This window comes from Cupressus sempervirens, chromosome 7 (assembly GCF_028749045.1).
Source record: "Cupressus sempervirens isolate cs-2001-9-10 chromosome 7, ASM2874904v1, whole genome shotgun sequence".
Lineage (NCBI taxonomy): Eukaryota > Viridiplantae > Streptophyta > Pinopsida > Cupressales > Cupressaceae > Cupressus > Cupressus sempervirens.
The window spans coordinates 75,864,907-75,886,039 of NC_143124.1; the positions used below are offsets into that span (position 1 = coordinate 75,864,907).

At 34.2% G+C, this 21,133-nt stretch overlaps 1 protein-coding gene and 1 pseudogene across 1 annotated transcript; both read right to left on the reverse strand.

Moving 5' to 3' along the window:
- Nucleotides 1–3,671: 3,671 nt before the first annotated feature.
- Nucleotides 3,672–13,581, reverse strand: LOC149545580 (disease resistance protein Roq1-like; annotated as a pseudogene).
- On the reverse strand, nucleotides 10,570–11,604 carry LOC149545581 (uncharacterized). Its single transcript, XM_089793633.1, has one exon. It carries the CDS (start codon nucleotides 11,602–11,604, stop codon nucleotides 10,570–10,572), a length of 1,035 nt encoding a protein of 344 aa, XP_089649759.1.
- Nucleotides 13,582–21,133: the final 7,552 nt, after the last annotated feature.

The following is a 21,133-nucleotide window of genomic DNA, read 5'->3' on the forward strand; positions in this document are numbered from 1 at the left end:
ATCTTGAGAAAGTTTGAGAGTGGTAATGCTTAAGAAGTTGAGTTATATGATCACATGGATATATCTCTTGTATTCAATGTTGTTGATTTGTATAAGTATCATGAGTTAGATGATGATGTTGTTGTATCATATGATCATCCTAAGAAGCAAATTGAAGAATTTGAAAACATATTGGATTAAAGAGTTGGTAAAAGAATAAGAGGAAAATATTACTATGAGTACTTGGTTAAGTGGAAGAATAGACTAGTTGAAGATTTTAGATGAATTTCTCAATCTGGGTTGGATTCAGCTCAGGTTGTGACACTTGTATGACTTAGGAGAATCATTTCTTTCAACCCTCATTGTCTAATGCAGTATCATCCTAGGTTGTTTTGTAATCCTACACCTTTTGTTCATTCTTCTAGTTACTATCGAGTTCCAATTGTTGCAGAGTTCCAATTTCTAGCTACCGTCGTGTTCCAATTTCTGTCGAGTTATCTAGTGTGTACCAAGTTATCTAGTGTGTGCCAAGCTATCTAGTGTGTGCCAAGTTTTCTAGTATTGGCTAAGTGTTCCTTCATGTGTAGAGTGAGACTATTATTTGATGATATTTGGTTCCTTCTTTAGTCAAGTTGTCTGTATTTTAGTTCTTAGTGGGATCTGACTTATGTATTTGATTTTAGTCATGAATTTAGTTATATGATCTTGTTTTGGGATGAGTGTTGACCATTTTTTGGTTTGTCTTTTTAGTATATAATATTCTAGAATCTTCTATAAGTCATTTTTGCAAGTATAAATATGATATTTAGGATTAGGTTAGGGAGAGAAGGGGGGAAGAACTTGAGAGTTTTGAAAAAGGAATACATATGTGTCTAGAAATGTGAATTTCAAGTTGGATCATGGATTTGGAAGTTATAATTTGTATCTGATCGTAACCCAAAAGGCCTTATAGTTGGGCATATATGTTGATTACTTGATGAATCAATAAAGTATTTTGTTTTCTCCCTCCATAGTGTTCTCTATTATTTTCTTCTGTTGTTTTTTCTTTGCAAGGTGGTTTAGATAGTTGGGTGTGTCTTTGGCCCTAGTTGTTTCATTCCTCCTTGTGTCAATGATCCATCTCATTGAAATGCATAGGTATCCAACCACTGCAATTGCCTAGTACATAGGATCAAATACTAAATACATAGCTCACTCTATCAAACTAAGAAAGAAATAGAACCAACATAACCCCCCTTATAATGCTAAGAGGTAAGACATGAAAATTGAAATTGAATGCAATATCTACTGGAGAAAGAAGAATTGAGAACATTGAGAGTGCAAAAGAAGTACAAACACTTATAATGACATGTGTCCTCGACACATCACTAGGCTAATATTGTGGAAGGAACAATTACTTGACAAAGGAAGATGACAAATATGACCAACATGAAACCCCCTAAGGAACTTTATAATGTAGTGTGAGTACAACAAAACACAAAGATGTGCAAGATCTTGAAATACAATAGTGACAATGTATCTCAATGTGTTTGTAAAATACTACAAAAGGATGTCAAAAAAGATCAAAAGAGACATAAGGGTGATACAAGAGATAGTAAAATCCATGAAAAATTATCTAAAAAAACAAAATCAATCTCTGGTCCTAAAACAACCAATAAATCCACCATAATGCAAAAAAAAAAATAATGAACAAGATGTTCCTAGAGCAGAATCTGTAAAATAAAATGTCCCAAGATATGTCACCCAAAGTGAAAAATAGAACCTTTAAATTTGATTTCATTAACCAATGATCAAATAGAATCAAAATTCCACATTGATTAGACCATCACAATGGGCTTGGAAACATCTTTTCAAAGATATCTCATTTGTGAAAAATGGAGTCCAAATGAGAAAGTTACAACAAAAAAGATACATGTAGGTCAAAATGTCCTAGGAAATGCATCCACCATCACCAGAATTACCTTGATTTCGATATTAATTTTTTTTTATTTGTGTACCAAAAATATTCATTTGCATGGCGAAAAATCTTGATTTGTGTTACAAAAAATCTCAATTTGAGAGCCAAAAAATCTTGATTTGCATGCCAAAAATCTTGATTTTCATTTCAAAAAGTCTTGATTTTCATGCCAAAAAATCATCAAAACATTGCCTCAGGAAATGTGCCCAATTGGGGAGCAATATTTGATTGTCGAAGATTCCAATTATGTCCAAATTGGATAAATTTTATATGAAAATAGGTGTTGCTAAGTGCTCTAAGCTCAATGGTGAGGTATGTTTAGGTGCAGAGTGTACTAAAATAAGGTGATGCCCCTTATCCAATATAAAAAAAAATCTAAAAAATGAAACCCTCTGAAAGAAAAAATACATATATTTGAAAGCCAAGAAAACCTCTTATAAATAGAACAAGGGCATGGATATCTAGAGCTTCGATACCATGTTGAAGTTGATGAAAGATAAATCCCACAGCTCCCAAGAATCACCTGCATGTAAACACCTATTACAGAAAGAGAGAAACAAAAGCTATGGTGGCCAGAATTTCCAAATCCATGGATGGGACATTCTTAATGAGCAGAAAGAGAATTTTTTATTATCAAAAGTGAATTAATTAATTACAAAGAAATCAATCTCTATAAAATGATATGAAAACCCTAAAAGGTAAAACCTAGGCTGGATGATAATAATTAATTAAAAAATTAATTATTATATGCTCAAAGTTTAAGTTAAGTAAACTAGAGATAGCAAGTGACTTATTAATTAAATCAATAAGAAAATAATTTATGACTCTAATATGGGTCTCTAAGAGAAAAGTGATAACTAGACCTCAAGGATAAATTTGCGAGGTTATAAGTGTGTTTTATGCATAAAATATGTAAAATTATAAAGTAAAATTATATAATCTAATAAAAAATAGTAATATGTAACTATAACTAATAGATCAATATTTAAATTAGATTGATAATCAACAAAAAAATTACATTCAAAAGTTAAATAAGAGAATAGATACATTCACTTCTATTGACAATACTAAAATGATAACAAATGTGATACTTAAAATTATTAATATGAATTAAAATATTCATTGAATACGGATTATATTTATATTCTTTATTTTTGCCAATGAGATATTAAAATTAAATAAGAGAGTTCTTAAAAGATTATTTCCTTCAGAAATTTGACTTATTGTCAAGTGACAAGGAGGAGTAGTGTGGAACAGGGTCTAAAAAGAGAAAAACAAGAAAACATAGACGTTATGCTAATTTCAATTTGTTGGAGATGACAAAGAAAAAATTAAGATTTATAAATCATAAAATATCTACTATCAAAAGATCATTTATTTAAAAATTACAATACAATATAAAATATATTATTAATATTATTTTAATTCAAATAAAAACAACTTTATCTTTTAAATAGATAATAGTTGTATTCATATTTTCAATTTAATTAACAAATGGGGAAAAAGTAAACCAACAGAGGCCGGATATGACTTAAGTAAAGCTATAGATCTTGTCTGACTAGTGTGGAGTGTGATACACCCATCAAAATCTCATGATATATAATAATAATAATAATGACAACTCAATTGAAAAAGACGTGAGTTTGCCCTTGATAAACCAGGCTTTTTGAGTTTGCTGTTTGGACGCTTTCCTCCAATAAAGCCATTGATCATATTTGGTGCAATGCAAGTATTTTTAGAAGAGCTTATCAACAAATCTACGCAGGGCAGTCGGAGCTTTATGTCCTCCGGCTCCACCTAGAGTAAAGGGCACAGTCACCTTGTACCCCTTCCTCACCATTACATCTTCCGTTACTGCCTGGTCAATAAAAACATAATCAAAGGGAAAGTAATAACCCTTGTTAAGAATGTATCTGTGTATCTCATCTGCGTTGGTAATTACCGAGGCAATTAACAATTCGCCTTGTCGGACCTCAAATTTCATATCTGCTGCAGTGGATGTCTTAACCACAACCACAGCGCATAAGATGATTGCACTCACCCAAGCGTCAGGACAGCCGTGACCTTTACCAATTTGGATGACTGATTTGGGGCTAATATGTTCGTCACAAAAGAAGCTTACATTGAAACTTGATTCTACTCCATCTTTTGCTCCTCCAATTACTTGAATAAAATCCGACGGAAGCTTCTGCACGAAAAATAAATAAATCTGTGAGTTGATTCTGTTCGTTTAATAGGGAGATGGAGATTGTTTTTGTTGACAACGAATGGGAAAACAAGGGTGAACAAACAAAAAGCCCTCCCTGCAATATTCAAAATGCAATTCCGAACTGTTTCATTGTTGCGGTAGAGGAGTTGCATTCTTTCAATAGCTGTTATTTTCTGTATCTTCCCACAGCCTTCAATTGCAATTGTCTTCAGTCTATTCAGTCGGTCAACACTCAACTTGTCCAACTCAAGCTCTGGACATTTACTGATAAATAGCTCTTCGACAGCTGTGCCGTCATATAGTCCTCCAACTGTTTTCAACTCTCTACAGCATTTCAGAATGAGTTTGATGAGCCCTTTTGGTAGTGTTATTATCTTCACCATCGGACATTCATTAATAAATAGCTCTTGAAACTCTGTCAAATGACTCATTGCTGCCATTGTTTGCAAGTCTGTACAGCAAGACACTATGAGTTTGATGAGTGAATCTGGTAGTGATATCTCCTTCACCTTCGGACATTTATTCAATAAAAGTATCTTGAGCTGACTTAGAATTACAAGCTCTGACAAATTCTCAACCTCAGGACAGTCGCAGATTGTCAATTTTGCAAGATAGTATGATATTTTAAATTTTTCCAGGCAGTTCAACTTAAATAAACTTATTTCCTCAAGCTCTGGGCATTTTTCAATCTCCAATTGTACCAGCTTTCTGAGGTCGGATATTCCTTCCACACACTTAAGATGTGGACAATCAGATATTCTAAATTTTTCCAGGCAGTTCAACTGATATAAACTTATTTCCCCAAGCTTTGGACACTTTTCAAATTGCAATTCTATTAGCTTATTATGGTGCAGGGGCACCTCCTTCTATTAATTTTATATTGTTTAAATTTATCTCTGAAATGATTTATTTATTAAGTCATTGGAACCATAATGTGAAGTGGTCTATTTATTATGTTATTGTAATTGAGATCATATGAAATTTGTAATGAAAATTCGAATATGGATAGGAAGGGACACAGGAAGGTAAACGGTTGTAACCGTTTTAGGTTGTCTTTAAAAGAAAGACATTATTGTAATAGCAGAGAGAGATCGACAGAGTGGAATAAGGAATAGGTTGTGAGAGAAAAATTGGGCTCTTTGGTTTTAACCAGAGAGCCATTGATGTTTTGTTGACTTTGACATTAAATGAAATGTATTTTTATTAAGTTTTTATGTTTCCTTTTGTCTACTTTTGATCTCTGTCAGGAAGGTTATAACAGTGAACATGAATCGGTTTCTCTCTATTGTTATTTGCAAGAAATGTAAATGATTTGTTTTATGTCATGACAGTTCGAAGGAATGGTAATGGAAATGGTTTTATATAAAAAGATAATCAGATAATCAGATATGAAGATTACTCAATGCCCTCTCTACATCAGATTGGTATCAGAGCTTAGAAGATTCTGAGTGTGTAGAAGGTAATCTACACCAGGCAGAGTTGGGTATATGATTTTTGTTAGTGAAGTTTTTGTGGTTGCAGGTGCTAGTTCACTCGCTGCAGATGGGTGGACAAGAGGTCTACCAAGTGAAGGCCATAGGAGATGGTCTAGGGCCAGAGAAGATGGTCCTTTGTGTGTCGCCAAAAGTCGGAGAGAGGCAAGAGGGACTCCCAAGAGAGGGAAAAAGTGTTGGTGTTTGTGAGAAGCATGGAGGAGTGGATAGTGGAATGGAAGAAGCACCTTGACGGCAACTAGTTGAACTCCATTGATGGGAGTCAATCTGTGAAGAGTCACAGTTGAAAGTAGTAAAGAATGGAAGCAGCAGAGGCATCGATCAAGTGAAGACATTTCCATAGGGACATGGAAATTTTGAAGGTGGGGAGTATGGTGCAGCAGCACCCATGAAATATTTAATTCTGATCATTATTTATGTACTGTTATGCAAAAAATGCAAGCATGCAATGGTTCTTAAAGAACCACCAAATAATCATAAATGTAACCGATAGTTGGATAATTAATAAGTATGTAATCGAAAGGGAAAACATATAGTTTTGTAACTGTTACAATTGTCTTTATATAGACAAGATTATTCAATCAGAGGAGGAAATTGATAGTTGGAAGAGATGAACTTAAATAAAGGGGGCTCTCTGGGGGTAGCTAGAGAGCCATGCAAAATGCAATTGTTGTGTTAATGTAATAGTTTTAGCTTGTGTTTTTGTTTCCCATCGTATCATCCTCTTTGTAGCTTTCATGGTTGGATGTCTTGTAGTTTGTTATTGCAGAGTTATGATATAGCATTAAGTGATAGTTGTTTTTGTTACATGTTTCTGGAGAGGAATTATTTGTTTTGAATCTATTGAAAATTAAAACTATAAAGAAACATGGTGACAGCAGATAACAAAATTATCTCATCAATCTGGCTGCACACCATGTTTCTTTATAGTTTTAATTTTCAATATGGTATGAGAGCAAGGTTTAGCCAAGTTTAGCTGGAGATTCATTTAGAAGTTCAGCTAGAAATATTGCTAGAGGGTTTTGTTGAAGGAAAATATATTGCTGGAAATGGTTTGTTTGCAGGGCTGATTTTTTTTTTTGGAGTGATATTTGGTTGCAGGGCTGTTATGCTGCTGGAATGTTGCTAGATTTGTTTGAAGACTTTTTTTGCTAACATGGGTTCTTCAAATGAAGTTTTGCCTATCTTTGATGGAAGTGGTTTTGCAGATTGGAAGATTGCAGTCAAGAATGCTCTAAGAGAGAAGGCTTTATGGAGGTTAGTAAATAAAGAAATTGAGGAACCTCAACAAACTGATAGAGAAAAGGAGTTGTGGAAATGCAAGTTGGAGCAAGCTAGAGAAGATATGTTGTTGTCAAATGAAAAGAAAGGCTGATCATTGAAGTCAATGTTTGCAATATGAAGATCACAATAGTGATAGTTGTAGCAAGAGGTGTACTATCGGTTGTATCCGACACTTCAAAAGTTTTTACTATATTGATGAACCATGTATCTGAAAAATATTCTTAGAGAACTAGCGAGCACAGCGGCTGGGTACCCATGTGACTCGGTAGATGGATTATTTTTCATATGGACTCAATATTAGTATGCTAGAGAAAAGTTTAGAGTTGGTTTACCTATCATTGAATCAATGGTTTGTGAAGTTTGAAGGGTTTGTGGTAATCCAAAACCACTTGTTTAAGTAAATCTATTGAACGGTTTGTGGTAAGCCAAAACCACTTATTTAGGTGAAAAACCTAAAAGTCTTGAAAGGTTTGTGGTAAACAAAAACCACTTGTTTGGGTGAAAGATCCTAAAGCATTTTTTTCTGAAGAGTTTGTGGTAAGCTAAAACCACTTAACAAGAAAAATGAATTTTCTATGTTGTAAATGGGTACCTCAAAAGGCTTAATGCAGAGACCTATCATGTTATGAAACAACTAAAAATGGTGACAACACATCACAAGAAATTACAACTTTCAATATTCATATTGATCTAGCCGCACACCAACAACCAATTACATAACCTCTATAAATAGAGGATTCCAGCTATAAAATCAGTAGAGGAAAATTCTAGGCTTTTGACAAGTGGATGGCTGCATGAGCTGTAAGACTTAGTCCACAAGGAGATGTGGATTTTATAGAGTTGTATGACCTATTCTGGAGGACAGCATCCATATCCTTTTAGCAAGAAAATCTGTAGTGATTATAACAGAAGCTGATGTGGATTTGACTGGCATGGGTTTTTGACTATTTCTAACAGAATCCATGAAGATTGTTTTGATGTCTCCGCATCACATTCCCGCCACACTCTTCAGATGTAGACAATTAGAGATTCTAACGTTTTCCAGATAGTCAATGTGAAATAAACTTATTTCCTCAAGCTTTTGACAGTTATCAACTTGCAAGTCTACTAGCTTCTTGAGACCAGATATTCCTCCTAGACTCTTCAGATCTGAGGAACCAGAAATTTTAAAACTTTTCAGACAGCTGAGTCGAACAAGATTTAATTCCTCAATCTGTTGACAGCTCTTAATGTTCAATTCTACCAGCTTCTCAAGATGAAATACTGTCACACGTTGCAGAATCAAACAATTAGAGATTCTAATTATTTTTAGGCAGCTATGTAGAGAAAGACTTAAATCTTCAAGCTTCCCACAAGCACTGATATTCAATTCTACTAGCTCCCGAAGATCAGCTAATTCTGGGACACTTCTCAGATTCGGGCAGTCATGAATTGTAATTTTTTTCGAGACGGGTCAGAAAGCCCAAGCTTAAGTACTCCAACTCAGAAGCATTAAGGATCTGCAGCTCTTTTAGGTCGATGGGTGCCTAACATTCAAAGTAGTTAGTAAATAAAAGTTACCAAAGCATTACAAATAATTCACTCGATTACAAAAAATTAACTTTCGAGAATAAAGAACAAAAACTTGTTCATCGTTCTGCCAGTATCTTTCCAGACGTCCACTATGGATCCTTAGAAATACAAACCTTGAAGAGGAATCCAGGATGGAATGGTTTCAAGAGTGTCCACGAAAAAATGACTTGACTCATGCCATAGTAAAACGGTTGACGTCTTAGCCCTAATTTTTGATTCCCCAAGAAAGCATTTAATATAAGTACTCCCGATTGCCCGTGGCTATACAGCCATGAAAATGCACTCCCTTTACATTGTTTTTTCTAACTTTCCAAAAAAAATTCTAAGTCCTCTCCTTCGTAAGGAAGTGCATTTTCGTGGCTGTATAGACGTTGCCCTCCCGATTTTGAAATAAATCAAACACGGAACTCCGGACTCGGTGAGAATTTTTTGGAATCAGAGTCAGTAAAGATTATGAATCACACTCTAGAAAAAGAAATCATATCATAAAAAAATAATAATATAATCTATAAGATAAAGAATCTCCAACAATGAAATATAGCAACAAATTCATAAAATAATCTATAAGACAGAATCTCCAACAATGAAATGCATTGATTTGAGAGGGGCTTAAAAGAAAGACATAGTAGAGAAGAAAAACAACAATAAATAAAGTTAAGAAAAGGGAGCACATTGCATTTAATTTTCACTATCATACAACATATGATTGAGACTGGTTTAAAAGGTTGATTAATAGAGTCTCTTTAGATAATGTATTTGAGAATTCATTTGAGGAAAGAATATAGTCAATCAATAAATATTATCTTTTAGGATGGTTTATATAACCAGATAACTGAAGTGAAAGAGAACATATATTAATGCCATGCTATGCTCGTACATTTAGAAACATACAATTTTCACCCTTATAATAATACCAGCTAATCTAAACATAATATCTTATGAACTCTATATTGAAATAATTAAAAACCTATATATTATTTTTAAAAATATTAATTATGGAACAATTTTTTAACAGAATCACTTGGAAGAGATATTTTATAAAATACATTTAATAGGGTCTTAATTTTCTATCCTTTCTACTTTTAGTTTGTTAAAAACTCTTAAAAAATAATTAACATTTTAATATATTATTTTAGTTATCTTGTTTCAAGACTATAATAAATAGTTTGTCTATATCAATTGATTTCAAATGCATGCTACAAAGTGCTTTTTCAGAATAAAAAAGAAGAGCATCCACTTACCCCATGATTCCATACAAATGCTTAAGTGCATTTTGTGTTTAAATTTTGAACAGTCCGAATGTTTTCATGTCATAATCATAAGAAAATGATAATTTAGAATCTATCCCTATTTTTTGTGAGGCAACCATCTCTTAATATTTAAAAGTAAACTGTAGAAACAAACAGAAAAGAGAATACATAATTCTTATTGAGAAAAATAACATATTAACTCAACAAAATATTTTTCCACTCTTTTATTACTTTCTTTCTATTATTTCTTAAAACAATTATTTACAAGATTTATTATTAAACTGTCTCTATGAAACAAACACAAAAAAAAAATTCAATAATCATAAGACTATCCATTCCACAAATTACAATTACTGCTCAAAATGTTAACTAGCAACTGTTAACCAAATTAAGTTTACCACCAACATCAAACATGAAAACCTGCCCTTAGACAAGGAGATAAAATTGGAATTATTCCCATAACAAGTTTTACATTGGATTAATGAGTTGCATACAGAAAGTGTTGTAATATGGACAACAGATTGTTACTGGTTATCGTTGGGCGAAACATATCAACAGTGTGATCTCTGATCAGGGATCCCCTTCCCTTAGTTATACCCACCCTTAACTAACTTTTCAGATTGCTGGACTTCCGTTCTACTAATCTTCTAATTAATCAAACAATTCAATCCACCACTCTAAAATTGGTCACAGCTTGAAGAAAAGGCAATGGCAGCGAGGCTCAATTTAATTCACTCCCCCAAAATTAGTCACAGTCGAAGAATTGGTCACAGTTTCAAGAAATGGCAATGCAGCGAGGCTCCCCATGTATAGTCAGCCACTGCCTCACCTGTAACCGCCGGAAACTCTCATTGCACGGAAATTTGGGCAAAGATTTCGATTCGAAATCGCCGCTGGCCGGGGAAGAGTGTTTGAGCGGCTGGTAGTACAGTGCGACGGCCTTTCCTGCACAAGATCTTCAAATCCTTTGCTGAAGGAATTCTTTTCTTTGGAGCAGCCGAGATTCGAACCTTGAACAGACTGCGTGTTCTTCAGTAGCAGGCTCACCTTCGCCTTTGCAGTGGAATTCATGTCGAGATTCAGGGGGAACTCTTTGTTCTTTGACGGATTCTGATATTCTGATCTCAGAACGTGTCGCCGTAAATTGGAGAGGCTAGAGAATGCAGAAGAGCTCTTGAATTGCTGGTGCTGCTGCTTGAGTTGATTCTCCTCCGCCTTGGAATTTTGAACACTGAATTGATCATGCTCTGCAGCTGGAATCTTTTCTTCCTCAGGGGAGAGCTCTTGTAGCTTTTGTGTGCTGAAGAGATGGAGCTGCAAACGGCCGTCTTCGCGACGCGCGCGCAAATATTTTTGAGATGATTCGACTTGCACGGCTTTGAGAAGCCTGCCGTCTTGCTTGTAAGAACGCATGTGGATGCAGGGGCCGTCGCTTCTGGCGATTGAAGAAAGAGGCGGAGGAAACGATCTTCTGGACTTGATCTCCTTTTCTTCCTCTGATCCGCTCACGTTGTCGGAGATCTTCAGATTTTCCACAAATTTGCTCTCTTCCTCAACTTCTTCTTCTCCGTAAACAGAGGAATTGTCTTCGGAAGAAGCTGAGCTGCAGTCGTCTGTGTCGCTGGAGGACGGATATGAGCAATCCGTGCCGCTTTCGCAGCCGAGAGATTCAGTGCAAAGGCGAAGGCTCTTGTCACTCAGCGTGCTTTTTCTCTTGGCCGGATGCACATACGGCTTGCAAGGCTCCCATTTTGAAGAACCGACCTTCAATTCTTTGTTCACAGGGGCTATGAGTGCAAAAAATGAAGATTCCGAGTCTTGCTTCTCCGACTCGGCTCCTTTCTCTTCTTCCTCCGTCATGGAAAATATTTCTCTATCTTCTTCCTCGTCCCGATCATCTGACTCCGACACCGAAATCTCTTCCGACTCCGACACCGAAATCATTAAAGGTTGGAGATATTGAGAACGCCACGGGCGGCGAGGATGACGCAGTTCGTCCGCCATTTGTCGTCCCAAGTCCCGCAAGTGGTCATGCATTCTCAATACAATCCGGTACTCCTCCCAGTCGTAGTTGGAGTGGTACAAGGGATATTCTGCCCCACTGTCTTCTATTCCCTCAACGAAACATTTATTTTCCAGTCTTCGCAGTGCATGTTGAGAACTCCATCCAGATGCCTCCCATACACTGAGCATCTGCGGTCGATTTTCCTATGAAAAAACATGCGATATCTATGAAAATTTGTTTTTCCTCATTGTCCAACGTGTCAATGCTTATTCTTAATCTCTTGAGTATTTCCGGAGGCAGCGTCTTTTTCACTTTCTCCAATTCTAGTTGCCAAAACCCCTGATCTGTGCCATGAACATGACTGCCCAGAACTTGAAGTGACAGCGGTAAGCCGCCACAGACCTGAACGAAGAGGTCAACCAGGCCCTCCCATCCCCTGGATGGATAAGGTTGGCGAAAAGCATGCCAGCCAAAAAGCTCTTTCGCGTCATCCGTTTCCATTCCTTTCAAATTATAACCAACTGAAATTCCCGCGTTTATGAGCACTCCTACATCACGAGTTGTGACAATTACCAGACTATTGAGAAATTTGTCCAGCATATTGCTGATCAACAGGGCATCTAACTGTTCTTGGCTATCAATATCATCTAGAACAATTAGGAAGCTCGGCTCGTGGCTCTTTTGTATATGAGAGCTGAGAAGGCTTTTGCCATCCTCTAAAGTAGTGAACTCTTGATCAGGACATTTTTCATCAAAGAGCTCTCTGAGGAGCTTTTTTGGCGAAGAAGGCAGGGTGCATGTCACAGAGGCTTCGCGGACATCAAACAAAAAACAGGAGCGACTGTAATCTGAACGCTTTCTGTTGAAAATTTCCTTGGACAGAGTTGTTTTCCCCACCCCACCCATACCAAAAATGCCAACAATCTTAGACTTCCCTTCTACTTTTTGGCTCATGCCACACCGGCTTGCAAAATCTTGAACAACCTCATTAATGCACTGGTTTTGAAATTGATCAACATGCTTATGAAGTCCTACAGGATATTTGGCCACAAATAAATTTCTCATCCTCTGTACTTCTTTCTGGACTGCTGATATTATGCGCGATATTATGTTCTCGCAATCACTGAAACTTTATAAATAGAAGCAGGACTAAATGAGAACTTTAATAAAAGATACCACTTTTAGTGAATAAGAAACTTATACCAAGCAATATATCAAATACACTGAATCCATAAAAAACATTACCTTTTCATGTAGTCTAACTCTTCGCCGGCAATAAATGAAACAGATTGGAGGGCTTTCTTCCATTCCTCAAGATTTTCCATGTACCTCTTCTTATTTTCATATTCAGAGAATGCTTTGCCATACACTCCCTTTTCTATGTGGCGTAGCGCAGAAGGCTTCACATCATAAAAAATGGGCATAATCTTAGCTTTACTCCGCAACATGAGAATGAGCTCCTCCAAACACCATGGGGACTCTGCATATCCTTTGGAGAAGATGGCTATGTGAACCGTTGCAGAACAGATGGCTGTCTCAATGGTGGATGTAAAGGAAACTCCAAGCTCTTTCTCTTCTGAATCAAGAAATGCCCTAATATTCACCTTCTCTAGAGATTTGTAAAGCTCAAGAGCCAGAGTGTTCTTCACATCGGGGCCTCTGTGGTTTATGAAGACATCATATGATCTTGAAGATTCAGAAACCTTCGTCCTCGTGAGGGGAGGTTCGATTCCAGAGAAAGCTGCACGATTCTCACCCTCTCTGTGGGATGAGGAAGAAGCGGCCCCAGGGAAAGCATATTGTTGTTGGGGAGGGCAGGAAGAAGATGCCATGAATGCAAAATAAAGTTGGGGCAGAAGTCCCGAAAAAAGAGAGGCTGGCTTCGACAAACGGTAATGTGAATTGGAGTCGACCAGAACGAACACATAAAGACAGAACGCATTCCTGCAAATAATGAGCGGAAGCAACGAGGAACCTCAATGGCATCTTCTTCCTGACATCCCAAACAAGATAAGGAGAAGAAGTTGGAATCTTATCTACGACGCTCCCATCATAAAGAGTTACCTAGTCTAATTTCTTTATTTCTTTTTCTGGCCATCGCTTGACCACCGACGTCGACGGTGAACATCTTGGAAGTTGCCGCCTATCAAACTCTTGAACTCAGTATTTGTGGCGCATCTAATTTTGTGTCGGTGGAGAGTTCTCAATTTACAAATATTTAACTTTTCAAGATACATTTTGTACGTAGTTATTATTATTAATCCACTAATGTTCCTGTTAGCTCCCCTACCTCGATACCTATTAATTTCTGCCAAGGAAAACTAAATTTCTAAGATTTGATATTTAATATGAATTATAATATAGTAAGTCTGATTTTGTGGCTCGAGGTGATTTTCCTGAGGATACATCATATTTTTCGAATTAAAAACCAGGCCTGTCAGAATAAGAAACTCTGGCAACGTGTAGGACGAGAAAAAGCTAAACAGTAAATAGGGATAATTAGCATCCGCGTGTGTGAGAACGAGAGGGCCAACTTAATGTCTAATCAGACTTTCAAATTAGTATCTCTATGGGAATTATATTCCGCTAAACTTTAGTAAACCTGCATGAAACTCTGATTGTATGTATCGTGTTTTGTAGCTTATTATTATTAATAATTCATGCATTGGATTGGATTTTCCTTTAAGCTGAGGATTGTAATAGATACTAAAAATAAATTAAGGTGAGATTTAGAGATAAGTGGAAATGAAATATTTCCATAATTTCAATGGTAGTTGATAGTTATCTATTGTTGTTATATATTATATACATAGGAAATTATAAATGCCATTGAGTTCGGAGGCAAGGAGTTACTACGAATTATTCATTGGAATAAAGATAATAAAAGATAAGAAATTTTAGTGCAACATAAGGATAATAAAAGAAATGTTAGCAAAATAAATGATATTTTATAGCAGTGAAACAATTGATTTTTTTTGATAATTTAAGGGCCTTCACCTATATATATATATATATATATATATATATATATATATATATATATATATATATATATATATATATATAGATTGTAATAGATACCAAAAATAAATTAAGGTGAGATTTAGAGATAAGTGGAAATGAAATATTTCCATAATTTCAATGGTAGTTGATAGTTATCTATTGTTGTTATATATTATATACATAGGAAATTATAAATGCCATTGAGTTCGGAGGCAAGGAGTTACTACGAATTATTCATTGGAATAAAGATAATAAAAGATAAGAAATTTTAGTGCAGCATAAGGATAATAAAAGAAATGTTAGCAAAATAAATGATATTTTATAGCAGTGAAACAATTGATTTTTTTTGATAATTTAAGGGCCTTCACCTATATATATATATAAAATTTAAGGACCTTCACCTGATTATATATACACTTTGAAAGTTTTAAAATATTCTAAATAGTATAGTTTATTTTTAATATTTAATGTTGAGTAAGAATTTGAAAGACACTAAGAAATGCGAATAGAAGGAAAGGTAAAATTAAGTAGTGACCTATTAATCAATTAAGAAAACAATTGAGAAGGGAAGATTGTTATTAATAATTAATAATTGGGATAGGGATTTTTATGGAGTTCTTATCAAATATAGGGGGAAAATGTAAAATTGTACATAAGGGAATATGTTTTAGAGAATGTAATAGTATAGGCAAAAAAAAAAATTCTCAAAAATAAAATAGACCAAAAGAACCTTATCAATAAGCAACTATACAAGACATTGTATGAAACTTGAGACTAGATTTTTTCACTTATAATAAATGAGCTAGATATGACTAGATATGTAAATACATAAAACTATAAATATAAATCATAAATAAATTTGGAGACTTTAATTTTTTGCATTTTTAGATTAATATAATTTTTATCCCTAATATGTATTAGGGTCAACCTAACTATTGCATCTCATTTTTTTTGGGTGCAAATGCTAGTTATTTTTAAATATTTTTGTTTCATTTAAAGTTGTATGTTTGAATATGTAGAAGTAATAGGTTATATTTATTTTTATAGAAGAGAATAGTTTAGAGATGAGTGAATAATACTGATTATTGTTTACTTATGTTTGATATTGATATTTTATTATGATTTTTTTGATTTTTTTAAAAATCTTAAATAGATAAAAGTATTTTTATATATAATATGATGAGCACTTTAAATTTTTAAAATAAAGTATTTTTATTTAATTTTGATTAAACTAAAAGATAAAAAAATAAAACATAATATAACTTCAAATATTATAATAACCATTCTATAGCTCATACAAGGAAAAAAATCATCATTAAATAAAACATTTTATCTAGAATTTTTATAACATTAAAGTATTCAATATTTTATTCAAATTTTAATACAAGTTGTATAAAGAGGAGTGTTTTATCCTAAGATCCAATTCAATTTGATAATTATTTAGATTTTAATTTTTTTTATTTACATATAATTGAATTGAAGTTTTTTTAAGTTGATAGGACTTATTTCTTAAGATTGATAGGACTTATTTCTTAAGTTTGATATTAATTTTAAATTATTATTTTTGAATACAATGAATATTCATATACTCTTTAAATACATCTAAGAGAGTTGTATAGCTATCAGTGGAATGTGTGCACACATAATGTCTTATTTCATGAGTATTGATTCACCCTACGCTCTAGTTTGGTTTCATTTTGTATGTGAGAATGACAACAGATGTATTGATTCACAAGTAGATATATTGATTCATAAGTGGACATCTAATTTAATTGCAAGGGACTAAAAACTAGCAGTCTTAAGGGCTTCAATGTATTTGACACATGTAGAGGATGACCAAAAGTATTTTCTTAAATATAAATTCATACACAACTCATTTATCTTTCTTCCTTCAAGTTTCCACTAGGCAGGGACTCAATCTCTACAAGAGCTCTTGTTTGAATGCAAAAAAATTAAAAGTTAAAATTAAAACAAACCCAACTCTTATTTTACTTTTTCAATACTACATTTAGCTTTAATAAGTTTTTGATTAGACTATATACAAAGTAACACTATCACTTTAAGTTCCACGCATTATAAATCGCAATTTTAACTAATTCAATAAGAGAATTATTTTTTCTTTATAATTTATGCTTGAATTTACCTAAATATAAATTAATTAATTTTTAAAAATATTTAAAGATTTATTATCTAGTGTTAATTAATTTGATGTCTTTTTTCATAAAATATTTTTAATTTAAAAATGAAGTAAAATATATATTCAATTATTTTTCTATTTTTTCCATATATTATTTGCATTTCTCTTGCATTTTTCACTTTGATCAACCATTCCTCTTCTCACATGAAGGATTGAAAATGGCTAATGCATAAATGATTTTGACTTCTTTTACACAAAAGTGGTGTTATTCTATTACATAATTTATATTTACTTCTAAATATATTGTATATAGTGTTTACCATCCTCTTGAAATTATAGTTATAAGTCAAGTTCTATTATTATTATTATTATTTATAATTAATTATTATGATTATTAGTTGTGGGCTCTAGCCTATTATTTTAAATTCTTTTGTACTATAATATTTTATTATTTATTTTTAAAAATCATTTCTACTAAAACTACATAATATAAGTTTATCTCAAATTAATAATAAGAAGCCAAATGGAGGCTGTAATAATAGGGCCCAAATAATTAGGACTTGAAAAATAGGCCCAAAAAAGTAGAACACAAAAAATATTTCTTAAAAATCTTAAATATGAAACATATTCTTTTGGTTAAATATATTTTTCCTTACTTTTTGTGGCGAGTGTTGGAATTTGAAAAAAAATTCTTGGAATGTGAAGGGATCTATTGGAGATATAAGGAGCCTCTCATAGGTTATAAAACAAATGTTCCTCGTTTCATTTTCATTTTGTGTTTTTGCAGGGAGGAAGAGGTGGAGATTATTGGAGTAGATTGAAGTTTTTGAGGAGGAGCAGATTAAAGTTTTGGAGTGAGTTTTTTGCAAGTGAGATTTCTATTTTTATTTTTTATCTTTAATTTAGTTTTTCATTTAGATTTAGATTTAGTTATGTTTAGATTTAGCTATAGATCTAGTTTCAAAATTAGTAATAATATTCTACTTTGATTTAGATTTCAATTTCAATTAGTTTCATCTCAGATTTAGAATTGCATTCAAAATTGTTTGAATTTGCATGTAATAGTTTAGCATTAATTTCAATTAGTTTCATCTCAGATTTAGAATTAGAATTCAAATTGTATTCAAAATGTATTTGATTTATATATTTGATAATACTTTTCATTTGCACATTTTTAATGTGCATGTTTGAAATGTCCCTTTTCTGATTTTATATGATATTTCAAGCCTCTAATCAGATTTTTAAAATCAAACAACCAATATTACAAAGATCCAGCAATTTCTCAATAAACCCCAAATCGGGTATGTCGAAAATAGTGCCAAAAACTTCACAGCTTCACATATTATTAATAGATCTGAAAGTGGACATTTTTATAGAAATTTCAGCAGCATAAAAGCTTACAACATGATATTTTCAGATCTGTATAACATTAACACAACAGCTCCCAAACAGAGGACAAAAACAATGCTGAACGAGCTCCCAAAACAACACAAAATAGCCGAAAACACCACAGAAACACCAATAATCTATCACAGAAATAGAATCATGACCAAATACATATATTCAGCTCTATTTTAACATCTAAATTTCTAATATATAGTAGCAACCCAAACTAATATGATATACTCAACCAGAATGCTCATCGGGCTCCTGAAAATAACACAAAATAGCCGGAAACACCACAAAAAACACCAATAATCTGTCAGAAAAGTATAATCATGACCAAATACATAAATTCAGCTCTATTTTAACATCTTAATGTCTGATATACAGTAGCAACCCAAACTGATATGAAATACTCAACCTGAAACACCAAACTCTTACAAAAGAACACACCCGAAAACCCACAAATCTGCACTGTTCAACACAAAGGCAAACTTTGCATGAGTATGCACATGGAATGGATTTAAACTCCCATCCTTAGCCTTCCTAGAAACTTGCAAACTCCCGTTCTTGGGTCTCCTTCTCCACAGGTTTGGCAGGCTCTGAAGAACAACAAAGCAATGCACAAAAATAAAGTTCTAGAATGAGCCCAAAATGCCTCCAAATCCCTAAAATAGGGCATAACTAGAACTCATGTCCAAGAGGGGTTAATAAAATATATTTTAATAATAATTTTCATTTATTAGTCCATTGATTTCCAAAGATTAGCCCCTTTTGCCGAAACTTCACCTTTTTGGGCCTGCCTGCCTTAGCAAAAATTATTATTTTTAATTATTTGAAAAGGGGACATGACAAGTCCTCCCCTCCCAAATATTGCTTGTCCTCAAGAAATGACTGAACAATAAACCAATCGATCCACCTGAATTTCAAATGTAGTCATGAACTATACTACTGTCAATTAACACAGGCTCTTGCAATATCCTCTGCAATATAACCAAGAGGAATCCATAATCAAACTGACAATTACAGCTCAACCAAACTCCAAAATCAAAACTACCACAGTCAAAAATCCATGAGACACAAAATCTTAGAACATCAGAACCTAAGTAAAGTGGACAAATTAAACTACCAACACAGTAAATACCATCAACGCATCCCACTGGCCTATACGAAATGTACAATCCAACTCTGCAACAATGGTGAATGCTCTCGAATGAAACTATACCAAGTATGGAGAATCCACACACTGTACAACTCCTGTAGTCAACACAACTCTGCAAATCACCAGCCACTATCTCATAACCATTACTCCCATGCACTGCTGATGGTGAAAAGACATTATAAGATAAATAGCAAGAAATGGAACCCAAACCAAATTTTCCATGAACAAGTGATACAACCCACTGTGACTGACCACCCACTAAGTCAGGAGATGTCATAGCCAAAGGAGTAGAATCAATAACAACAACTAAGGGGACATGACAAGTCCTCCCCTCCCAAATATTGCTTGTCCTCAAGAAATGACTGAACAATAAACCAATCGATCCACCTGAATTTCAAATGTAGTCATGAACTATACTACTGTCAATTAACACAGGCTCTTGCAATATCCTCTGCAATATAACCAAGAGGAATCCATAATCAAACTGACAATTACAGCTCAACGAAACTCCAAAATCAAAACTACCACAGTCAAAAATCCATGAGACACAAAATCTTAGAACATCAGAACCTAAGTAAAGTGGACAAATTAAACTACCAACACAGTAAATACCATCAATGCATCCCACTGGCCTATACGAAATGTACAATCCAACTCTGCAACAATGGTGAATGCTCTCGAATGAAACTATACCAAGTATGGAGAATCCACACACTGTACAACTCCTGTAGTCAACACAACTCTGCAAATCACCAGCCACTATCTCATAACCATTACTCCCATGCACTGCTGATGGTGAAAAGACATTATAAGATAAATAGCAAGAAATGGAACCCAAACCAAATTTTCCATGAACAAGTGATACAACCCACTGTGACTGACCACCCACTAAGTCAGGAGATGTCATAGCCAAAGGAGTAGAATCAATAACAACAACTGCTGAAACATCACTCCCAAAATCCTGCTCTAAGTCATGTATTATCAAGTTGTCAACTGTAGAAACTATTGCCATGTCATGCCCATCACAACTCTCAACTTGAGGCATCAAACCATCCCATAACTGATGATAAGAACTAGGAACCAAAGTACATCTCTGTATCATCATCTCATCAACATGGTCATCAAAGGTAAATTGATGAGCATACCTCACAATTTAATGCCAATAGAATGTGCCAATCTCAGTCAGTGGCTCAAACTGCAATCCCGATGAAACTAACTGCAATCGATCACTAACCAAGTTGGAATTGACTACTACGTTCAAAGACATCGCCAAGGGAGTAATATTACTAGCAGGAACCATGCCAACTGCTAGCTCACCAACATCACACATGATCTTTGATACAACATCTCTAGTCTTTGTGCAATTAGTACTAGAGGCCACCACCATGTCAGGCATACCACAACAATCTACTGCAGCACCCAACTCAACTGAACCTGACTGTAGTGGGAACGAACCCAATATGCCAATGTTAGTATCAAGGATGGATGCATCCCCATCTCCACTGTCTTTGACAATCTCGACCATGGACATCCTCAGATCACCAAACACCACAGCTTGTGACTGTGCAGAATCTGGTAAAGATTGCAGTCGCTCCAACTCCATGGTCACCTTAGTCAAATGAAATTGTGACTCCTCAAAAGCCAACTGTGTACTCTTAAGAATCTTAGAAGTCACCTCAAGCTATTGAGTAAGCTCACT

Coding starts and splice junctions, on each gene's coding strand:
- LOC149545581 (XM_089793633.1), bottom strand. CDS start 11,604: ATGACGGAGGAAGAAGAGAAAGGAGCCGAGTCGGAGAAGCAAGACTCG.